We start from the raw sequence: 21,198 nt of genomic DNA, 5'->3' as shown, positions 1-21,198 counted from the left end.
AAGAGGGTCATAGGAGGAAGAAACCCTTAGCCCACGACTGCCTGACAACGAGTCACGGAAGCTGTCTCCCATCAATTTTCTGATGTCCATACGCCGCCTTCTTCTTTTTCTTTATAAAAATTGTGATAAAACACACATAGCACAATATTTGCCATGTTAACCATTTTAAGCACATAATTCAGTGGCTTTAAGTACATTCACATTGCAGTGCAACCATCACCACCGTCTAGTTCCAGAACTTTTTCTTCACCCCAAACAGAAACTCTGTACCCATCAAGCAGCAACTTTGCATTCCCCAGTCCCTGGAAACTAAGTTGGTTTCTGTCTCTGTGAATTTCCCTATTGTGGATATTTCATCTAAATGGAATCATACAACACATGACCTTTTGTGTCTGGCTTCTTTCACTTTTCAAGCTTCATCCATGTTGTAGCAGGTGACAGAACTTCATTCTTTTTTATGGCTGAATAATATTCCGTAGTATGGATGGACCACACTTTGTTTCTCTGTTCATCTGTTGGTGGACGTTTTGGTTATCTCCACCTTCTGGCTGTTGTGGAGAGTGCTGCTGTGAACATGTTTGTGCAGGTTTTTGTGGGACTGCCTGTGTTCTCTCTACACCTTTTGCCCAGTATTTTCTCTCAGAGGGTACAAAAATTGTCTTCTTTGGCTAAGTAATCTGCCTTATTTAAAGGAGCATCTGTGGGAGCATCTGAGATACTGCGATTTATTTTAAGAAATATATATTTGATGTTCATCCCAGTTCCTGGCAGGGAGCTCCTAAAACCCTTAGAATTTTCTTATCTTTTGTTGTGTTAATGATGTGACTTTTGGAAGGCACCTAAGGAGGAAGGCTAGTCACCAGAGGAACCAACCATAGGATTAGAGGGTGGGACCTCCAGGGAGAGGGGAGTGCTTGGAGATTGAGTTCAATCACCAATGGCTAATGATTTAATCAATCCCGCCAATGTAATGAAGCCTTCATAAAAACCCAGGACAGGGTTTGGAGAGCTTACAGGTTGGTGAACCAGAACACTTCCACATGCCGCCATGCTGGACCCCAAATTCCACGAGGTCAGAAGCTCCTTTGTTCAGGACCTCGCCCTACGCATCTCTTCATGTGGCTGTTGATTCATATCCTTTAATATCCTTAGTAATAAACCAGTAATCTAGTGAGTAAACTGTTTTCCTGAATCCTCTGAGCCACCCTAGCAAATTTATTGAACCCAAAGAGGGGGTCATGGGAACCTCTGATTTATAGCCAGTCTGCCAGAAGCACAGGTATCAGGCTGGACTTGTGATTGGCATCTGAAGTGGACGGCAGTCTTGTGGGATTGAGCCCTTGACCTGTGGTGACTGATGCTATCCCCAGGTAGATAGTGTCAGAATTGAGTTGAATTAGAGGACACCCACCTGGTCTCAGACCCTGCTTGGTGTGGGGGAAACCCAGGCATGGGCACTGGTGTCAGAATCGACCACTGTACCTGCCAACAGCCATTCCTCACTTTCTTCCTCATTGGCTGCACCCTTTTTCATGGCAGCAGTGTATCCGGCTCAGAGTCTAAATAACCAGTGGAGGAGCTAGATTATAAATTCAATTTTAATTCATTTAAACCGAAATAGCTGCATGTGGCTAGTGGTGAACGTCTTGGCCTGTGTGGCTCTAGTCTGACTGAGGGCCTCCCTCCTTCCTCCCCCACTACACTCTGAGCTTAAGGTTGTTCTGGGTCCTGTTTGCCTCTGTTCTGGCCATAGAGCCTGGCACATAGGCCCCACAAAACAGGAAGGAATGATCATCCTCATGATCTCTTATTTTCCAAATTTCTTTCTGCTTTTGACAAATGTGTTTAGGAGACAGCCATTGGCATGTGCAAGTAACCTTTAAAACCTACAAGAGATCTGTATGTCCTTGGCCAGAAGGTCACAATTCAACCCCCAACGTGCTGAGCGCTGCATGATGGTAGGAGCATGGAGGTGATGCAATGGAAGGAGATCAAGGTTGGATATTTAGGTTTCTGGGGGATTCCAGCTTCCCCCTAATGGTGCTAACACAGGCATCGTGGCCTCACATCCTTGGCTGTTTGGAAATTGGGAGCGAGTCAGGTTCCTGTTACTCAAGCTGCCCCAGGTCTGGTTCCCCTTCTTGTCCCTCAGCCCTGTTCCTTTGGAAATCACCAAAGCTTGAAAGGCTTTGGGCAGATTAGAAACAGATCCGAGAGGTAGAGAACTGAGAACCGCAGTTCTTGGGTGACTAAGAGGGAGTGCCAGGGCCCCAGACTCCTGAATCTTTGAACCTCTGTTTTCTCATTTTTGAAATGGCCTATTAACAATCCCTCCTGAACAGGCTTGTCTGCACAGTGAGAAGAGTCAGAGTGTATTCACACAGTGAGATTCTAACCCTACAGGAATGAGAATGAGCAAATGATAACCTCGTGCACAACTGTGGATGCATCTCACAGACACAGTGTTGAGCAAAAGAAACCAGGCATGAAGCAGGACACACTGTATGGTTCCATTTACATGAGGTTTTTAAACCGGGGAACTAACCATTGCTGATTAGAGTCAGGACAGTGCGGATCCTTGTGTGCATGTAGGGTGACTGGGATGGGGCTGGTGGGGATGTTCGGCTTCCTGATCTGGGGGCCGGCTACACAGGTGTGTTAACATTGTGAACATTTTTTGATGGTACATTTATTATATATGTAACGTTCTGTATGTATTTAAACTTCAGTAAAAATTTTACTGAGAGAGGAAAAAGGAGGGAGGAGCAGAAGGAGAGAGAAGAGAAGGATGGGGAAGGAAAGAGATAGAGAGAGAGGTGAGAGATGGAGAGAGAAGCAAAGGAAGGAGAAAGAAAGGATGGAGGGAAGGAGAAAGGAAGAGAGAAAGGAGGGAGGGAGGGACAGAGGGAAGAGGCAGGGAGGAAGAGAGCACTTTCCTGGCACAGAAAGGAAAAGGGTGAGTTTCAGAATTTTCTGCAGCTGAACAAGACGAGGTAAGTTGACACAGGGCTCAGTAGAGACAGTGAAAATCATTTCTTATCTTTCCACACCCCAGCCTCTATCCACACATCTGGAGACACAGAGGGGAGGCTGGGAGAAACACCCTCAGTGCAGACAGAAGTAGCTGTGTTCCAAGCACAATCCTCAGTGACCTGAAGCATCTGACAGTGCTGGAGGCAGAGAAGCTGCCATTGACAAATTCCCCCATAGTCAATAATATTTCCATGGGCTGGACATGGCCTCAGTCTCCCACGCCTCAGAGTAGCCAGGGACCATGATTTCTGGGAGTCTGACATGGTGGAGGCCCCATGTCTGTCCCCCACACATATGAGTGGGAATACCACCAGCGATGTGTTGAGATGGTTCATATGAGCTCCCCAAGGGACAATTGTTAAAACATGAGGACTATTATGAGCCATTATTGGAAGTCAATCATATACAATTACAATTAATTGACATTCAAAACAAAGGTAATAAATTAAAAAATTCTTCACTTCCTAATTACTTTTCTCCATTTTCATGAGCAAATGGAGTTCCAAGACACACCTTCTTCATTTCCCTTTTGTCTCTCTCATTAACATAAACAAAAATATCAGAAAGAGGGTCTGATATTGTGATATTACTGTTGGTGGCAGAATTGTAAAAACTGATACTGGGTTTTGCAAGAAATAGCAAGTCGCCCTGAAATTATAGTTGTATGAAATTTACAATAAAGAGTATTGAGTGATGTATTATTATTTGTAAACTGTGTGCTACATACCTTTCATAGTCAGTAAAACATCACAAATCTACGTATTTATATACAGACATATTGAAGGGTGTTTTTTTTCCTGGAAAGCTGGTTGTGCAGAAAGCACATGTGTTTAGGATTCTGTAAGAGTCATGTTCAAATCACAGCTCTGACACTATTTGTGTGAACTTAAACAAATCACTTCCCATTTTGAACCTCAGTTTTCTCTTCTTTAACACAGGAGCTATCATAACTATCTGAGGGTGATCTTTTGGTTAGAGCTAATGAATATGGAGTGGGTAGCCCAAGGCTTGGTATATATCATAACCACCATCAACATTATGGCCACGTCCACCTCCTGGAGACAGGCCTGCTCTTCTCTGCTTTCTCTGTCCTCTGAGATGCAGACCACAATGACAAGGCCCATTGTGTCATACCTAACCCTTTCCAGTCCTCATGGTCTTCCTTCCTCATTGCAGATCGCTTTGGCAGTCAACAGAATGGGAATCATTCATTAGACTTTACTGTGAAATCCTTGGACCTGAGAAGGCGGGAGAGGGAACACCTTCCTTGCGTTGACTTGAAAAGCCTCAAAATGAGTTTATGTGGGACTAGCCATAAGAATTGCAATTCAGGATGCACATACTATGGCAAACCACAGGCAAATCCAACAAAGAAGTGGAGCTGGCTTTATAGACGCTAAGTAGGAGTAGGGAGGGGCTGTTCTGAAGAAGAGTCCATTGGGGGAAAGTAACAGTTCAGGGTGGCAACGGCTTCTCATTGGCTGAGCTGATGCCCAGTGGACAGACAAGTCTTCCTTTAGTGGTAAAGTAGTTCAACTTCCTGTCCAAGATGCATGCATCTATCTCTTTCTGCTCGGTGTAATTGACCGTGTGATAGGGCCTGAGAGCTCCCCCTAGAGGCCTTCCTGACTCAAATTTAGTTAAGGTTTCTTTTGTTAATTTCCACACTTGTGACCTATTCTGGTCCCATGCACCTTAGAAGAGGAAGGTTCCCGTGAACTTCTCCAGGCCAGAGACCAGCACCTGGTTTATTGCATGCTTGCGTGTGCTGGGCACTGGGCTGGTGTATCAGTTTGCTAGGGCTGCTATTACTCATTACCACAAACTGGGTGACTGAAAAGCACGGAGATGTATTCTCTCACAGCTCTGGAGGCCAGAAGTCTGAAATCAAGGTGTCAGGAGGGTTGCTTCCTTCTGGAGGCTCTCAGGGAGATCTCTTCTATGCCTCCTCCTATCTTCTGGTGGCTGCCCACAATCCTTGGTGTTATGGATTGAATTGTGTCCCCCCCCAAAGTCCTAAGTTGGAGTCCTAACTCCCCAGTATCTCAGAATGCGACCTCATTTGGACAGTGGGTTGTTGCAGATGTAATTATTTACGTTAAGATGAGGTCATATGGAGTAGGATGGGTCCCAACCCAATAAGACTGGGTGTTCCTATGAAGAGGGGAAAATCGGACACAGACACACACACAAGGAGAATGTCAGGTGAAGATGAGATTGGGGTGATGCTTCTGCAAGGCAAAGGACACCAAAGGTTGTCAGTGAACCACCAGAAGCTAGAGAAGAGGGCTGGAACAGATTCACAGCCCTCGGATTCACAGCCTGGTGAAAGCCTGACTTCTAGCCTCAAGATCTGTGAGATGATAAAAATTTTGTGAAGCCATCAAGTTTGTGGCACTTCAGACAGAAGCCCTAGAAAGCTAATGCTCTTGGCTTACAGATGCATCACTCCAGTTTCTGTCTCTCTCCTCACATCACCTTCTCCTCTGTGGCGACTGTTCAATAATCTCCCTCGGCCTCACTCTTACGAGGACACCTGTCATTGAATTTAGGTGGGGTGGTCATATCTTGAAATCTGTAACTTCATCACCTCTGGAAAGACCCTTTTTCCAAGTAAGGTCACATTCACAGGTACCAGGAATTAAGACTTGAACGTATCTTTGGGCGGCTACCCGCTCTGAAATGGTGTGAGAAGAGGGAAACTGAGGCTATGAGAGATCAAGTCACTTTCCCAAACTCACAGTGCCGGTTGCCAGAGATGCGATTAGAATAGTGGTCCTTCCAACTTGCTGCCGTGCCATTCTCTGCCACAGAGGAGGCCCCAGTAACAACGACTGATGAATGGATGAGTGAGCAAGTGAAGGAAGCAACTCAACAACAGGCATAGAAAGCTATCTTGTGTGAATATTTCCTAGAAATAACAAATTACCAATGAATGAGTTGGGAGCTCATTTAAATCAGGGTTCCATTCCTGGTACCTCCAGCTGTCTGTGTGACATTGAATATATCAAGATCTTAGTTTCCCTACCTGTAAAAAGGGGATTATAATACTTTCCTTAATGTCTTCCAAGGTGTTAAGTGAGAGAAAGCACACAGATCAATGCCAGGCACAAAGTAGGAGCCTGGAAAATGTAATTTCACTTTGGGAGGCAGTTTTTCCTAGTCAGATGGTTGTCAAACATACCAGTGCACAAGAATCATCTGGGACATGTGTTCAAGTCATTTGAGGGGCCCTGAGCTCACATACTGGGGGTAGGACCCAGTAACCTGTAGTTTTAACAAACACACACAGATGATTCAGATGCCCTGGTGCCCACAGACCAGTTTGCAGAACGTCTGGATATGTGATGACGAGAACAGACGGTGGAGCCTGTTTTTGGTTGTGTCCTCTGGGGCACATTCCTGCTTCTCTCTGAGCCCCAATTTCGGCATTTGGAACTCATCACAGGGATCAGAGGAGTGTCGGCCAGGGTGAGTTCCAGGTTGAAAACCCACAGCCCAGGTACTGGCAATCGATGGACAGAACACCACGGCAGCGTTATTTCCTTTTCTCATCTGGTAGGTTTCATGAGGAAGGATGATGTGGTTAAAGCCCCTGCATGTCAGACGCCTGCAGCACTGACCACAGAAGGGGCCTCCAGGCTTCTGCTCCTCTGACTTCCTCTATCTGGAGCCCGCAGGGCTGCCCTCTCCATGGCACAGGATCTATGCTGAACATGGTCTATCTGCTCCCCACACTTTCCTGAGCTTCCTGCTATGCTGAGCTCCTTGCAGTAGCCCGTGGTAGGATGCTCCTCTCACCCACCATCGAGAGATGAGGAAGCTGGGCCCAAGGGTTCAGTCACTGCCCAGCACAGTTCCGTCCACTCCCATCAACATGGTCATGAGCCCTCCTTGTCTGCCGGTGGAGGGGGAAGCTCCAGCAGGGCAGGGAGGTGGCTTGCCAGAGGCCACCAGCCTTGGAACTCAAGAGTGTCAGACAGCAGACCACGGGCTCCTCCCAGCCTCCTCCCCAGACAACAGCTGAGGCAGCTGGGAGACTGAAGGGTCCCCTGCTGCCATCTGAGTCAGTCATGGAGACCCTCAGCTACTGCTGGTTCAGGAAAAGCCAAACCTCAAGTGCCAGTGTGCCAGGCAGAAGCTCTCTCTTAACCTGAAGGGCTGCCTCTGAGGGAAAGCTTGAAATATCCCCATTTTACAGATGAAGAAAGAGAGGATCAGGGGAATGAGATGGCTCCTTGTCAAGAACAGGCGAGTAACTGGTTCTGCAGTGGGGACCCCAGCTTGGCCCACCGGTTCCCCATCCTCACATCTGTCTTCTGACTCAGACTGTTGTCTTCCTCCCACGGAGGGTCTTCAGGCCCTGCTCTGTGGTGGGGGCCAACCAGGGACTCAAGGTGGATGCCCGGAACTTCGGGAAGGGAGGGGAGGGAGTACAGAGCCAAAGCCTTGTGTGCAAGAGTAATCTGAGGCTCACAAATTTTTCTGTCAGAGCTCAGAGGGTGATGGACCCAAGAGCCCAGGGGCCAGACCTCCACTTCAGCACAGAGGAGTGCAAATTCCAGATGCTTCCTCCCTCAGACCCAGGAGTCCACTCCCAGCCCCTCCTCCCTCAGACCCAGGAGTCCAGGCCCCCAGCCCCTCCTCCCTCAGACCCGGGGGTCCAGCCCCAGCCCCTCCTCCCTCAGACCCAGGAGTCCAGGCTCTGAGTCCCTCCTCCCTCAGACCCAGGAGTCTATGCCCCAGCTCCTCCTCCCTCAGACCCAGGAGTCCAGGCCCCAGCCCCTCCTCCCTCAGACCCAGGAGTCCAGGCCCCCAGCCCCTCTTCCCAGAGTGACCTTCTTACTTGACTTTCCCACCCGCTGGCAGCATCACTCTGGCCAGGCCTCAGTTCCCCTCTCTGGAAATGAGCCCGTCTCTCTTGCTGCGAGGATAGAGCTGCTGCAAAAGGAAGTCTCCCTCCCCCTCTCTCTCTGGCTCCTTCTGTCTCTGTTTCCCTCCAGGAAAAAAGTCAGGAGCCATGGTGGAAGCCGGAGTGGAGGCATCTTCATCTGGAGGAACAGGGTTATGGGCACACGGGGCCCTCCCCTCTCCAGAGGTCCCACAGCTTCCCTTCAGAGGAAGAGCTGGAGGTACAGTCATCGCCGTCTCCCTCCCTCCCTCCCAGGGTGTCAGCAGAATCTCGGAGGCCTAGGTGTTTTCCAGAATGTGGGTGTGTGGGAGGAACGGCCCCCTGGAACCCCAGCTGGTCCAGGCTCCGCTGGGAGCACTGGGACCAAGCCCTCTGTGTTCCTGGAAGTCCGAGGTACTCTGCTTCCAGATTCAGATCTTTGCTGCTCCCGGGAAGCCTTGCCTAGAGCCCCGCCTCGCTGGAGCTCCCCTTCCATCCCTCTGAGAGGTGGTCAACTCCAGCTGCTGGGTAGGGGTGGGGGTCCCAGCTGCCTCGCACTTCTCTGCCTTCTTCCCTCTCTCTCTCTCTCTCTCTCTCCCAGTCCCCCTCCCTCCTTTTCCTCCTCTTCTTTCTCTCTGTCTCTGTCTACTTCTCTCACTCTCCATCCCAACCTCACTCATTCATTCATGTTTACTGAGTACCCGCTCTGTACCAGGCACCTGTCCAGCCCCTGAGGAAACAGAGTCCTGAACACAACAGGCAAAGACCGTTGCCTGTGTAGAGCTTGCATTCTAACAAGGGAGACGCACATCGTACAGAAAAGATAATAAATGGACAAGGTGTGCTTTATGTGGGAGGGGGATAAACGCTCTGGAAAACAGAAAAGGTAGAGGAAGGTAAGAGGGGATCAGGACCCCAGGGTGGGGCAGGTTTCCACATTAAACAGGGTGGTCGGGTGAGCCAGCCTCCCTCCCTCCTCCCTCCCATCCTCCCTCCCCCTGCCTCCCTCCCTTTCCTACCCCTCCCCCTGCCTCCCTCTCCTCTTCCTCGCTCTCATCCTCCCTCCCTCCTTTCTCTCCTCCCTTCTCTCCCTCCTGCCATCTTCCCTCCCTCCTTTCTCCCCTCCCTTCCTCCCTCCTCCCTTCCTCTCCTCCCCTCCACTCTCCCTTCCTGTCTCCTCTGTCTCTCAGCATCTAGATCCTCCCAAACTCCTCCCTCCCAGCCAGGACACCATGCACAGAAATCATTCACCTGGACTCAGGCATTTAGCAAAACGCAGACTTCCTCAAGTTACTTCCTGGGCCCCTACCCTCCCTAGTTCGCCAGGAGGCCAGTGATCCTTATTCAGGGTACCTGCCCCAAATGAGAGAAATGTAGTCAGAAGGAGCTCAGATGAAAGGCTCAGGGTGCCCGTCCGCCGTGTCTGCTGTCCAGTGTCCTTTCCCCTTAGGGTTTTCTCAGGGACCTCTGCTCCACTTCGCTCTGCACGTCCCCATTGCGCCTCCAGTCCCACAGCCTCCACCTGCATCCAAGCTCAGACTCAGCTCTCTTGTCCAGAGAAGACCCTGATATGACCAGCCGCCCAGACATCCTGGCTCAAAGTCCCCAGTCTCTCATCCAGTTTGTCCCTCACAGGTGCCCAGAGCTGACCCTCCTCTTCCCTGCTCCAAGCCTACCCATGGCTCCCCAGCACCCCAGGACAGTCCTATATTCAGAACCCTGACTGGGAGGAGCCGGCTATGCACCCCACACCCACACCCGTGCTTCAGCCTTTATGCTTGAAAACATCAACCCGCCTGTACTTTTCTCACTGGCCAGGGCATTTCTTACCTCGGATGCCCTTCCCAGTCCACCTTCCAACCCCAGCCCCACCCCCAAGCCCTTACCCTGGCGAAATCCTCATCAGTCAGGATCCAGCTCCTCCAGGACGTCCCCTCCTCCAGGAAGCCCTCCCTGACTCCCCCGCTGGATTGGTGCATCCTCACATTGGTCTGTGGTTTTCTGTTTACACAGCTGTCTCCTTCATCAGATTGGCATCTCCTCAAGGGCAGGGTCCTGGTCTGAGTCATCTCTGTGTGCCTGGCATCGCCCAGCCGAGAGCCTGGGCCACCAAGGGCACAGGAGATGTCCCTGTGGTGAACAAATGTTCCTTCTTCTGCTTTCTCTCCATTTCTGCCTTATTATCTCCCCACTCTCTGCTCCTTCTGTCCTGGTGTTCTGTAAACCACACCCCGAGGGTTTCTGAGGATAACTGAAATCGTGGGAGGGCCACTGTGGACCCAGGACAGGGACCTGAGATCAGCCTGCACTGCGGGGAGGGTTCTGGGAGAGAGGGTGCTACTGAGGGGAGCAGGAGGGGTCCCACCACCACCAGTCCCTGCCTCTTGTGGGCAGGCCCAGTTTCATCTCTCATGGTCCTTCAGCTCTTGTCTTGGCTGCTTCCAGCCTTGGTCATCTCTCCCTGCAAGGAATTCTGGAGGCTGGACATCAGAGTCCGAGGGAGGAGGGGGTGGGAGGCCTGGACCCCTGGGTCTGAGGGAGGAGGGGCTGGGGCCTGGACTCCAGGGTCTGAGGGAGGAGGGCCTGGGGGCCTAGACTCCTGGATCCTGCAGGAGGAAACCATTGGGGTGTAAAGTCCTGGTCTCTCCTTCTTCATCCACACTCTGGTTTTAGAAACATCTGGTTTTATACAGCTGCTCCACCCAGGGAGGGCAGGGTGGGGGCGGGGCAGCCAAATGCTGGGCTTCTGAGTGGAGCCTGGGCTGCCCCTCATCCCCACCCCGGGGAAGTGGAATCACCCTCCCCTCCTGCTCTGGGCTTGGCTCCCACTGGGAGGACCCATCATCCTGACACACTCAGACACCAGGCGGAGGCTCAGGCTCCTGGCCACAGCGTCAGAGGCTGTCGGCTGGCCCTGCCCTGCTGGGACGGGTGGGGTGCCCCTCACTTGGGCCCTGAACTGGCCTTCTTCTCCCTGACAGGCACGCTCAGGCAAAGGTACAACCTGGCCCTAGGCCCCCACATCCTGACTCCCCGGGGAAACCCAGGGAGTGAGGACTTGGCATCTTGCAGGGGAAAGCTCCAGGACAGGCTGGACGAGACGGAGCGCAGGGAAAAGGGAGGACTTAGAGCCAGAAAAACAAAGTGAAATCGTGAATGAGAGAGAGAGACAGAGAGACATATACAGACATCGAGCCTCAGAGATACACAGAGATGCAGAGAGACCGAGGGAGAATAGAGACCGAGAGATAGAGAGAGACAGAGACAGAGAAAGGAGAAGCAGAGAAACAAAAACTGGGAGACAGAAATAAAAAGGGTAAGGATACAGATATTCAGAGAGAAATGGAGAGAAGGAGACAGCCATATACAAAGAGAGAGGGAGGCAGAGAAACACAGGAGAGAGAAAGAGAGCATGAGAAAGGATGAGAAAGTCAGGGAGAGACACTGAGAAAGAAAGGGGCACAGAATAAGAAAGTCAGGGAGCCCGAGAGTCAGAAATTTGGAGACAGACAGACACAAACCCAGAGGGAAGCAGGCAGAAATGGACACAGAGAGAGGGAAAGAAGCAGAGAGAGAGAGAAAAATGACAAAGCTAGGGAGGCCGGGAGAGAACCAGACAGACAGATAGATGGTCAGAAAAACAGAGCCAGGGAGACAGAGACAAAATGACAAAGAGAAAGACAGAGAAAGAAGGAGATGAGGACTTAGAGATAAAGGATCAGAGTCACAGACACAGGGAGAAACGGAGAGAGACAGCTGTGGAGGGAGAGAGAGACACTACCAGGTCAGTGAGAGGAGTGGAGAGAAAGAATTAGGTGCAGAGGTTTTTTTAAAAAAAAACTCATGCCAAGAAGGGCATAGAAACAATGACGTTTATCACTGAGTCTGCTGGTCCTGAGGGGCTGGGGGCTCAGACGCCCCAAGACCTGGGGCCTCTGGGAGTTGGCCTCTGGGAGGCCACTCCCACCTTTCCTCTGACTCAGTTTCCCAGGTGGCTCCTGGGGGCAGCTGACCACCAACTCCTGAGTTCAGCCCCCAGCCCGGGGGAGACAGATCCCAGTGCTCCAGTCCCCTCCTCAGCCCCTGGCACACACACACATGCACATGCACACGCATGTACGCCCAGACCCACACCAATTAGGTGCTGAACATTCACTCACAGCTCCACTTCCAGACAGCCGTGCCTGACAAGCCAGAGCACAGTCACACCCACAAACACGCACGTGTGTGCATCTTATTCCATCTGCCATTTGCCCAGACAAGCCCCTGGGGGACAGTCTGCCAGCGGCTGTCGGGAGAGGCCGTATGTGGGGCGACTGGGGTGGGCGAGAAGCAGGGAGAGACGAGGAAGAAAGAAAGGGACGGAGAGAAATACAGACACAGGATAAGAGAGATGAGAAAAATGGGAGAGAAGCACAGAGCAAGAGAGAGAGAGGAAGAAACGGCGGGGAGAGACGGGGATGAGGGGAGCGATGGGGGGACCTAGGAGGAGAGGGAAGGGAGCCCCCTCTGGGCGCGGGGGATGGGGGGTGATGGCGGGAAGCGGGTGGAGCTGCCCGGCTCGGCTGTGACCTCACAGCCCCTGGCCCAGTTCAGCCCTGACGTCAGGCCCTGCTCCCGCCCCCGCCTGAGCTGGTCTTCAAAGGATCCCCCAGCTCTCCGGGCACAGGGCACAGAGAGACTGGGACGGGAGCGGAGGGAGAGAGCCGGCGGACCCGCAGCCATGAGACAGGTGTGTGCGTGTGACTGCGACCCTGTGGGGGAGCCCCACGTCTGTGACAACGTGTGTGGGGAGACTGTGTGTGAGAGATTTCCTGTGTGTGCTCATGTGGGTGACAGTGACTATCTGTGTGGGGCAGTGACCACGTGAGGCTGTGTATGGATGGCCATCCCGCCTATACGAACGTGAGATGTGACATGTCCATGTTTATCTTGCTGTAAATCCGTGTGTGTGTGTGTGTGTGTGTGTGCCAGGGATGGGGAGAGAGGGCCAGAGGGAGAGCAGGACTTGCCTGACACGTGGGTCTGGATTTCTCCTTTTATGTGTTCAACAAATCTTAGGTTGAACCAAATGAAATCGCCGATATCTGCTCACTTTTGACCTGTAAAAATGGCAATTTCATACGGTTCAATCTCAACTGTTACTATTTCTTCTCAAACTCTGCCCCGTTGTTCCAGACCCACGGGTGGGTGTCTGTGTGTCTGTTGCCTTGTGGGCATCTCCCAGAGTTGCTCCTTCCTGCCGAAAGGTGTGTGTGCCCAAGTCCACCTGTGTGGCTGTCAGAGGGGTGGGTCTCAGGATCCCTAAGTGCTACTTGAGGGCAGGTGTCTGGGGTCGTGTCCTAGAACGTGGGTGTTGTCCTATGTGGGCACATTCTGTGTGTCCCTCGTCACGTGTGACTATACCTGGCTGGAGGTTGTGTCCACGGCCAATACACGTGTGTCTGTGCGCGTTGCTGAGATTAGAACCCTCTGGATGCCCACCTATCTCTGTTCTCCCCAGCATGAACTGGGCCACCCCCAGAAACTCAGGCAGGGCCTGGTTTGGGGCAAAGGGACAGAGAAGGAAGATTCCAGAAGAAATAATAATAATTGTTAATATTGAGCGATTACTAACGCCAGGCTAAAAGCTCTCTCTTAGTTATGTCCTAGAGAAACATAACGTGAGCCACATACATAATCTAAAATTTTCTAGTAGCCACATTTAAAAAGGTAAAAAGAAACTGGTGAAATGAATTTTAATAATATGTTTGATTTGGGGCTGGCCCCGTGGCCGAGTGGTTAAGTTCGCGCACTCCGCTGCAGGCGGCCCAGTGTTTCGTTGGTTCGAATCCTGGGCGTGGACATGGCACTGCTCATCAAACCACGCTGAGGCAGCGTCCCACATGCACAACTAGAAGGACCCACAACGAAGAATATACAACTATGTACCGGGGGCTTTGGGGAGAAAAAGGAAAAAAATAAAAAATCTTTAAAAAAAAAAAAAAAAAAATAATATGTTTGATTTAACCCCATGTATCAGGGACTGGCAAACTTTCTGAACAAGGCCGGATAGTCAATATTTGAGGTTTTGCAGGTCATACAGTCTCTGTTGCAACGACTGAACTTTGACGTAATGTGAAATCAGTCATAGACAACATGTGAACAGGCGAGTACGGTTGTGTGCCAAAAAAGTTTGACTTAAGGACACTGAAATTTGAATTTATAATATTAAAAATTATAATTTAAATTATAATATTAAATTAAAATTAAAAATTCTAATATAATTTTTATGTGTCTCAAAATGTTCTTCTTTGACTTTTTTCAACCATTTAAAAACGTAAAAACCATTCTTAGCTGGCAGGTCGTGGTGAAAAGGTGGCAGGCATTCGGCCCTTGGTGCCAGAGTGTGCCGACCTCTGCTCTATATCAAAAATATTATCATTTCAGTCTGTAATCAATACAGAAATATTGAGATATTTTACCTTCTTTTTTGTACTCAGGCTTCAAATTCCAGATGTGTAAGCACATCTCACGCAGATGCTGCATTTTCCTTGGAAATACTTAATCTGTATTTAAATCTCGTAAAATTTACTGTTGAAAAGAAGCTTCATAGATCCCACTTGTTCCAAACATACTTAAAAGCTTTCCAATAACTGAGTATCAGTGTTTACATTTAAATCAGTTTAAATTAAATAAAATTTAAAAGTCAGCTCCTCAGTCACACTGGCTGCATTTCAGGTGCCCAGTAGCCACAGGTGGCCGGTGACTCCTGCACTGCACAACACGGATCTTTAGCTTAATGGCTCATTTGACTCATAACAAGCCCATGAGGTGGGAACCGGTGACCTAGGAGGCCGTTTAGCACAGAGGAGGACGATGGAGCCAGGCTGTCTGAGTGACCTCCAGCAAAGGAATACACTTCCTGTGCCTCAGTTTCCTCATCTGTAACAGGAGAGAGGGTTCAAATCCCGGCCCCTCCACTTTCCAGGTGTGACCTTGGCCGGGTTGCTGTGCCTCTGTGTGACTCAGCTGCCTCATCCGTAAAACCGGGATGATGATAATAGTACCGACCTCATAGGGCTGTTGTGAGGACTAAACTGTTAGTGCCTAAGAGGCTTAGAGCAGCGCCTGGTACATACCATACTGCATTATTCTTTTAGACGGATATGATTATTACTGTTACCATCTCGACTCTAAGAAACCATTGATTGTGAGATGAATCATTATTTTATGTGCCACGAAGAAAGGGAGGGACCCTGCTAAACTGTGACACTCCATTGAGGGTAATCCTCATAGATTTAAGAGCTGTTAAAAATGTGAAAAAAGTGTATTAGAATCAATATAATCAGGCATTATGCCTCGATAACTGTTTGCCACAATTTTTTTCATTGATGAAAATAACTTTGCAGTAGTTAAGAGATGTTCTCTACAAAAAGGGGATGTTACCGTCCCCTTGGGGAAAAACACCCAGGAGGTCTTCCCTTCCCCAGGACGATTTCAGCACTCTTTTCCCTTGCTCTCCCCTCTCTGCGCTCCCAGCAGGACGTCCCCAAGCCCAGCCCTGCAGCGCACCACTGCTCTGGCCTGGTCCGGCGGGTGCTGACCATCGCCTTCGCGCTGCTCATCCTGGGCCTCATGACCTGGGCCTACGCCGCGGGCGTGCCGCTGGCCTCCGATCGCTACGGCCTCCTGGCCTTCGGCCTCTACGGGGCCTTCCTGTCGGTGCACCTGGTGGCGCAGAGCCTCTTCGCGTACCTGGAGCACCGGCGGGGCGCGGCGGCGGCGCGGCGGGCGGCTGCGCGGGGGCCCCTGGACGCGGCCTCGGCGCGCAGCGTGGCCCTGACCATCTCGGCGTACCAGGAGGACCCGGCCTACCTGCGCCAGTGCCTGGCGTCCGCCCGCGCCCTGCTCTACCCGCGCACGCGCCTGCGCGTCCTCATGGTGGTGGACGGCAACCGCGCCGAGGACCTCTACATGGTCGACATGTTCCGCGAGATCTTCGCCGACGAGGACCCCGCCACCTACGTGTGGGACGGCAACTACCACCAGCCCTGGGAACCCGCGGCGGCGGGCGCGGCGGGCGAGGGCGCCTACCGGGAGGTGGAGGCTGAGGACCCCGGGCGGCTGGCGGTGGAGGCGCTGGTGAGGACGCGCAGGTGCGTGTGCGTGGCGCAGCGCTGGGGCGGCAAGCGCGAGGTCATGTACACCGCCTTCAAGGCTCTCGGCGACTCGGTGGACTACGTGCAGGTGAGCAGAAGGTGCCCCCAGCCCCCATGACCAGAACGCCCCAATCCCACTTCCCTGGGTCCTTGCTTGATGTAGAGATTGGAACGGACCTCTTCCTTCCTCTGTGTATTCATTCATCCATTCAATGTAGAGATTCTTTCTTTCCCTCATTCTTCCATCCATCTATCCAATATGTAGGTCATTCATTCCTTTTATTTTTTCATTTATCCTTTCAACATAGAGATTCATCATTTCTTCCCTTCTTCATGGGTTCATCCATTTGATGCAGACTCCTCTTCAGTCATTCACTCATCCATCCATCTAGTACAAAGGTCATTCATTCCTTTATTCATCCATTCAATTTAGAGATTCATTCACTGATGCATTGCATTAGTTTTCTATTGCTGCATAACAAATTACCACAAATCTGGCAGCTTGAAACAAAACACAATTATTACCTTATAGTTTCCATGAATCAGGAGTCTGGGCCAAGCTTAACTGGATCCTCTGTTCAGGGTATTATCAGGTTGTGGTCGTGGTGTCAGCTGGAGCTGGGTCTTATCTAGGGTTCAGGGGCCTCTTCCAAGCTCATGAGTTTGTTGGCAGAATTCATTTTCTTGCCATCATAGAATTCATAGTAGCTTGTCTCTTACAGACCAGCAAGAGAAAGTCTTTGACTTCTAGACCTTCTTTTAAAGGGCTCATCCGATTAGGCCAGGCCCACCCAGGATCATCTCCCTTTGATTCACTTAAAGCCAACAGATAGGGACCTTAATTACATTGCAAAACCCCTTCACCATTTCCACATAAGGTAATATAATCAAGGGAGATATAGCCATAGTCCATTGGTTAGAAGCAAGTTACAGGTCTTGCCCACACACCAGAGGAGGGTATTAAGCAAGAGCGTGGGTCTCAGGGCAGTATCATCTTAAAATGGGATTAGACATTGAAAAGGACTAAAAAATTCAAAGTTACATTCAGATTCGCTGCACAGTGTCTCAGCTGCTCATCCTTTATCCCTCCCCTCAAGCACCAGCCCCGTGCAGGGATCTGGTCTGACCCTGGCCTCTTTCACCCCACAGGTCTGTGACTCGGACACGAGGCTGGACCCCATGGCACTGCTGGAGCTGGTGCGGGTGCTGGACGAGGACCCCCAAGTGGGAGCTGTTGGGGGGGATGTGAGGATCCTTAACCCTCTGGACTCCTGGGTCAGCTTCCTAAGCAGCCTGCGATACTGGGTGGCCTTCAATGTGGAGCGGGCTTGTCAGAGCTACTTCCATTGTGTGTCCTGCATCAGTGGTCCCCTAGGTGAGCAGGGGTAGGGCTTGAGAGGGCCATGGATGGGGTAAAGAGGGAGAAGGGGAGCCGGCACAGGTTGAGGATGTGATTGAGATTGGAGACAAAGATGGGGCTGGGACAGGAATTGGGGATAGGGATAAGATTGGAAGCTGGAGGAGGGGATGATATTTGGCGTTGGGAATGGATGGGAGAAAGGGTATGGATGCGGATTTGGGTTGGGGCTGGGGGAGGGTTTGAGGAAAGGGAGAGAGTGTAGTTGGAGTCAAGGACAGGATTGGGGCCAGGTTTGGAGTTGGAAATGAATTTTTGAGTGAAGATGAGTAGGGGATGGGGCTAAGAATGGATGTGGGATTAGGGATGGGGTTGGGGTGGGTTTGCTGCCAAAGTGGGTGTGGGTCAGGGACAGGATTAGGGGAAGTTTGGGATGAGTATGGGATTGATGATGGATTTGTGGTTGAGAACAAGATTGGGGCTGCCGTTGCCGTTGGAGGTAGGGCTGAGAGTGGTATTGAGATGGTTAAGGATGGAGCTAGAATTGGAGATAGGGGATGGAGTTGGCATTAGCAGAGGCTGATACTCTTTTACTCCCCACTCCCACCTAGGCCTATACAGGAACAACCTCCTGCAGCAGTTCCTTGAGGCCTGGTACAACCAGAAGTTCCTGGGCACCCACTGTACCTTTGGGGATGACCGGCACCTCACTAACCGTATGCTCAGCATGGGCTATGCCACCAAGTAAGCTGAAGGGCTGGGTGGTCAGGTGTGTGCTGGAGGTCAATGAGTATCCCAGCAAGTGTGCGTGTGTGTGTGTGTGTGTGTGTGTGTGTGTATGCATGTGTTGGTAATTCTCCGAACTCAAGTAACTCACAGGACAATGGGCTGTACCAAGGGAGGCATTAGGGGAGATTGGAAGGTACCATAAGGGGCAGAGGGCGCATTTTCGTTGAACCATGTGACCCAATGGACTTTATCAAGGAGGTCAGGGTGAGGGTGGGGAATTCTACCTGGAAGATACAACAGAGATGGGCCGAGATGGCTTTACCGTGGAGAAAGGAGATTACTCCAAGTGAGGTGGGAAGGGGAAGAAATGAATAGATAGAGTGGGATCTAAATAGAGTGAGCAAGAAGAATCAAGAGGGAAAGGAGGGGAGCAACCAAACTCTAGTGGGTGCCTCAGGAAGAAAAGATGTAATTCCCTGAGACTCGAGGAGGAGATGGGCTAAACCAGGTAAGGTTCAGAAGAAAGTGGTGTCTACAAAGTTAGACCCAGTAAAAGGGCCAGAGAGAACCTGGGGACCCCATGCATTCATTTGCCCAACAAATATTCTTTAAGTGCCTACAATGTATTAAGCTGTAGGGAGGCAGCAGTATGAAAAAGAGACACAAATTCGTGCTTACATTGAGGGAGACAGACAATAAATAAGATAAATAAGTAGAATGTCTAGTATGTTAGATAATAATGCCTGCTAAGGAGATAAATAAAGTCAGGAAGGGGAATAGGAAGTTTTGGGGTAGGGAATGAAATGTTAAATAGGGTACCCGAGGAAAGAGAGGGATGGAGGCTGAAATAGTGCATCTGGAGCAATAGCAAGGGAGAGCGTCAGGAGAGGAGGACAGAGAGTTACCAGGGGGCCATTCATGAGCCGCCTGTAGGCCACGGTAAGAACTTTGAACTAAGATGAGGGAGCCCTGGGAGGGTTCTGAGTAGAGGGGTGACATGTTGTAACAGGATCCCTGCGGCAGCTGTTTTGAGTACAGACTGCAGAGGGCACTGCGGTCAGCAGGGAGCCCATTGAGGATGCCAAGTGACACCGGGGAAGGAGACTAGACACCGTGGGGGTAGAACAGTTTGACCCCTCCTAACAAACTGCTGTTGGCCACCTGATGACCTTCCATAAAAGGGCTTCTAGCCTCCTATGGGCTTAGCTGGACAGGGTAGGGGTTGATTAGTGATGTCTGCCATGGCCACAGGAGGGGACTTTATGTTCCTTTGAGAAGCTCTAACACATGGGCTACCTTAGGTGGGAACCATGCCTGGCTGGTTCCTCACCACGGGGCCAGCCAATAATGATGAGCGCCATAGTATTCATAACAGATTAATGACAGCATTAGTAACAGTGTCAGTAACCGCAATGATATTAGTAATGCAACAGTGATATTAGTCACAGTAAAAACAGCAGTGGTAGCTAACGTTTATTGGGCAAGTACAATATACTGATCCTAAGCACTTGGCATTTAATCCTCATTCAGTCCTCACCATAGCCCTGTTAGGTAGAAACCATGATGGATCCCATTTTATATATGAGAACTCCGAGGCCCAGAGACGTTAAGAAAACTGGCCCCAGTGGCCATCTGGCCCCGCTTCCCGACTCCCGTCCGGCCAGCAGGGGGAGCCGTGCTGACCATTCCTTCTTCCCCGGGTCCAGGTACACCGCCCGCTCCCGCTGCTACTCGGAGACGCCCTCGTCCTTCCTGCGCTGGCTGAGTCAGCAGACGCGCTGGTCCAAGTCGTACTTCCGCGAGTGGCTGTACAACGCGCTGTGGTGGCACCGACACCACGCGTGGATGACCTACGAGGCGGTGGTCTCAGGCCTCTTCCCCTTCTTCGTGGCGGCCACCGTGCTGCGGCTCTTCTACGCCGGCCGCCCGTGGGCGCTGCTCTGGGTGCTGCTGTGCGTGCAGGGCGTGGCGCTGGCCAAGGCGGCCTTCGCGGCCTGGCTGCGGGGCTGCGCGCGCATGGTGCTGCTCTCGCTCTACGCGCCCCTCTACATGTGCGGCCTCCTGCCCGCCAAGTTCCTGGCGCTGGCCACCATGAACCAGAGCGGCTGGGGCACCTCGGGCCGGAGGAAACTGGCGGCCAACTACGTCCCTGTGCTGCCGCTGGCGCTCTGGGCTCTGCTGCTGCTCGGCGGCCTGGTGCGCAGCGTGGCGCACGAGGCCACGGCCGACTGGAGCGGCCCTTCGCGGGCCGCCGAGGCCTATCATCTGGCCGCCGGAGCGGGTGCCTACGTGGGGTACTGGGCGGTCATGCTCACGTTCTACTGGGTGGGCGTGCGGAGGCTCTGCCGGCGGCGGGCGGGGGGCTACCGCGTCCAGGTGTGAGGCCAGGTGCGCGGGGCTCCCGCCCAGGGGCGTTCAGGGGAGGCCCAAGGAGACCTGCCGGGGCCCCGGGGCTGCGAACTTGCTGGCGGATTCTCTGGGCCTCAGTTTCCCTCCTCTGTGAAGTGAGGGAGTCGACCCAAGATTTTGCAGCCTGGACTCCCTTTTGGGGCTGGGACTTCTGGGTCTCTGGGGAGGGGTATTTATTGAACAGGGTGTGGATTTTTAGGGGTGGGGAAAGGGGTCCCCACATGCTGTCCTGGGCCCAATTTCTCCCTGTCCTTATTTAATCTCCATTCGTACTGTGTGATTAGGATATAATAAAGAATTTTATTTATTTTCTTCTGAGTCTCCTCCCTTTTCTGAGAACTGAGGGGGCTGCACGGTCAAGAATTGAGGACTCGTGGCTGAGTCTCGGTGCCAGCTCTTTGAATCTAGACAGGATACCCTCCTTCGTTGGAGCCTCGGTTCCCTCTTGGAAGATAGGGGTATTAATTCCATGGGTCAGGGTTGTTGTGAGGGGACAATTTCTCAACCTGTCATTCACAGCTTCTTATGGCGCACCAACCACATGCCGACACTGTTAGGCACTGTGGATGGAGTTTCCCTGGTCCATCCGCTCGGCTACTAGGAAAGGTAACTCAAACCTTCTCTCCCAAAAGCCCCAG

At 51.5% G+C, this 21,198-nt stretch overlaps 1 protein-coding gene and 1 long non-coding RNA gene across 4 annotated transcripts; one reads left to right on the top strand and one right to left on the bottom strand.

Annotated features, from left to right (window-relative positions):
* The first annotated feature begins 8,008 nt into the window (after positions 1 to 8,008).
* HAS1 (hyaluronan synthase 1) lies at positions 8,009 to 20,872 on the top strand. 3 transcript variants are annotated; one of them, XM_070558426.1, is made up of 5 exons: positions 8,009 to 8,165; positions 15,449 to 16,153; positions 17,215 to 17,440; positions 18,034 to 18,166; positions 19,858 to 20,872. In XM_070558426.1, the coding sequence occupies exons 2-5, from the start codon at positions 15,542 to 15,544 to the stop codon at positions 20,531 to 20,533; spliced, it is 1,647 nt and encodes a 548-aa protein (XP_070414527.1). In that variant the 5' UTR covers positions 8,009 to 8,165; positions 15,449 to 15,541; the 3' UTR covers positions 20,534 to 20,872. The 3 variants fall into 3 exon arrangements, with proteins under 3 accessions (XP_070414527.1, XP_070414526.1, XP_070414525.1); XM_070558425.1 differs by lacking the exon at positions 8,009 to 8,165 and adding an exon at positions 12,480 to 12,656; XM_070558424.1 differs by lacking the exon at positions 8,009 to 8,165 and having other exon boundaries at positions 14,140 to 16,153.
* On the bottom strand, positions 8,752 to 10,584 carry LOC139073555 (uncharacterized). The gene is made up of 2 exons (XR_011522433.1): positions 9,811 to 10,584; positions 8,752 to 9,446 (listed from the first exon to the last, which is right to left on the bottom strand). It is a non-coding gene; the product is annotated as an uncharacterized lncRNA (long non-coding RNA).
* Positions 20,873 to 21,198: the final 326 nt, after the last annotated feature.

This window comes from Equus przewalskii, chromosome 9 (assembly GCF_037783145.1).
Source record: "Equus przewalskii isolate Varuska chromosome 9, EquPr2, whole genome shotgun sequence".
In the NCBI taxonomy this organism is placed as follows: domain Eukaryota; kingdom Metazoa; phylum Chordata; class Mammalia; order Perissodactyla; family Equidae; genus Equus; species Equus przewalskii.
The sequence above is the reverse complement of the archived record's forward strand: the minus strand, read 5'-3'. Positions and strand labels throughout refer to the sequence as shown.

What these genes read in the sequence shown, in the direction of transcription:
- HAS1 (XM_070558424.1), top strand. Translation starts at nt 15,326, where the DNA reads ATGTTCTCTACAAAAAGGGGATGTTACCGTCCCCTTGGGGAAAAACAC. An exon ending in ACTCGGTGGACTACGTGCAG is followed by an intron (nt 16,154 to 17,214) that starts GTGAGCAGAAGG and finishes TTCACCCCACAG; the next exon opens with GTCTGTGACTCGGACACGAG. An exon ending in AGCATGGGCTATGCCACCAA is followed by an intron (nt 18,167 to 19,857) that starts GTAAGCTGAAGG and finishes CCCCGGGTCCAG; the next exon opens with GTACACCGCCCGCTCCCGCT.